The sequence below is a fragment of the Poecilia reticulata genome, unplaced genomic scaffold (genome assembly GCF_000633615.1).
Source record: "Poecilia reticulata strain Guanapo unplaced genomic scaffold, Guppy_female_1.0+MT scaffold_241, whole genome shotgun sequence".
In the NCBI taxonomy this organism is placed as follows: domain Eukaryota; kingdom Metazoa; phylum Chordata; class Actinopteri; order Cyprinodontiformes; family Poeciliidae; genus Poecilia; species Poecilia reticulata.
Window position 1 is genome coordinate 291,523 of NW_007615031.1, and position 1,820 is coordinate 293,342.

General features: G+C 52.5%; 1 protein-coding gene across 1 annotated transcript in view; it reads left to right on the forward strand.

Moving 5' to 3' along the window:
- The window catches only part of LOC103460457 (uncharacterized), a 7,589-nt gene that overhangs the window by 4,477 nt on the left and 1,292 nt on the right, over window positions 1-1,820 (forward strand). The window contains exons 5-9 of the mRNA XM_008402630.2: window positions 183-276; window positions 361-399; window positions 492-545; window positions 1,417-1,544; window positions 1,676-1,815. Of these exons, the coding sequence (XP_008400852.2) occupies window positions 183-276; window positions 361-399; window positions 492-545; window positions 1,417-1,544; window positions 1,676-1,815 (455 nt within the window). The remainder of the gene's footprint in view (window positions 1-182; window positions 277-360; window positions 400-491; window positions 546-1,416; window positions 1,545-1,675; window positions 1,816-1,820) is intronic.

Sequence of the window (1,820 nt, forward strand, 5' to 3'; positions counted from 1 at the left end):
CGATGGGCCCCATGATGGGCTTGTAGGAGAGAACGATGGACCTCATGATGGGCCCTGTGGGAGAGAACAATGGGCCCCATAATGGGGCCCTGAAGGAGAGAACGATGGACCCCATGATGGGCCCTGAAGGAGAGAACGATGGGCCCCATGAGTTTATTTTCCCTCCTCTGTCTCCTCATCAGGGCAGCAGGACGGAGGAGACGACCTTCACCGTCCTAGAGAAGTCCACCTTTGCGTTTGGACTTCAGGAGATCCTGTGGGACGACGAGACGATCGGTGAGGACGAAGAACGGAAACGACTTCCTGACGTTTGCTGTGTTGGTTTCTAGTTTTATCATCGTTTCTGCTTGTTTTAACCAGAAATACCTTTTAAATCGTGGGCTCACAGGAAGAACCTGGGTAAGTTCCTCCCTTCAGCTGTTCTTTAGCCAATCAGGGCTGGTGGACCAATCAGGGCTGGTGTGTTCTAACGGTGTGACTCCTGTTTCCAGGCCTGTTCACACATGACGGCGTTGATCCAGATCAGCTGCAGGAGGCCAGAGAAGGTACCAGGAGCAACATGGGAACTTTCATCAGATTAAATCCCGCTGCTCCTTCTGTTCATATACTGTAAAATATGGTCCGATCAGTCCGGTCCGATCCGGTCTGTAGGAGTAACTGATATCAGGTTTTCTGTCCGGTCCGGTCCGGTGACCAGTGGCTCCAGTACTGGTCTTACTGGGACGGCTCCAGCAGAACCAGCCCAGGTTCCTGCAGACGTTCAGCCAGAGGTGGATTTTACTTTAATAGGCCGTTTTCTGTCAGGATGAAGCTGCATGGATCGTTATCGGGTTTCAGAGTCTGCTCCAATAGATCATCAATAATATGATCTATTTTATTGATCATTGTTTAATTATTAATATTCTAAATCAGCAGCTAAAGTTTTAACTTTAGTTTGTTTCCTTCACATGACGAGACAAATCAATAATTCATCCTCAGCAATAGAAACGCTTTGAAATCAGATTTCTGATCAGTTGATTGACGACGTTCAACATCCTGATGGACCCGAAAGGACAGCAACCCCTGACCTTTACCTCCTGACCTGACCCCTGACCTTTACCTCCTGACCTGACCCCTGACCTTTACCTCCTGACCTGACCCCTGACCTGACCTGACCCCTGACCTTTACCTCCTGACCTGACCTTTACCTCCTGACCTTTACCTCCTGACCTTTACCTCCTGACCTGACCCCTGACCTGACCCCTGACCTTTACCTCCTGACCTTTACCTCCTNCCTTTACCTCCTGACCTGACCCCTGACCTTTACCTCCTGACCTGACCCCTGACCTGACCCCTGACCTTTACCTCCTGACCTGACCCCTGACCTTTGCCTCCTGACCTGACCCCTGACCCTGGCCCTGCTGTTTCGTCCTGCAGGGATCCAGAACAAGGCGTTCCTCCTCAAGCCGCTCACTCGTCTCCCTCAGGCGACCCGGCAGAACCTGCTGAAGACGCTGAGGGAGGTTCTGGAGGAGGACGGCGCTCTCAGCCAGCTGGAGGAAACGGTACGGCTGACCTCCAGCTGACCTCTGACACAGACATGACCTTCACTCTGACCTCACTTCCTGTCAGCTGCTYAGCCTCCAGACGTTAGCGTCTGATCAGACGGTGATTCTTCTTCTCCTCTTCCTGTCAGCTGGACCAGAGCAGCAGAGGACAACCAGAGCGTCCCCCGTCCAAGGTCGTTTCGTCCTTCATGGACGTCTTGAATGAGTCCAAAGTGTCCTCCAAGGTGAGGGACGCTGTCCATCTTCTGGTCTGCGCCATGGACGGTGAGTCTG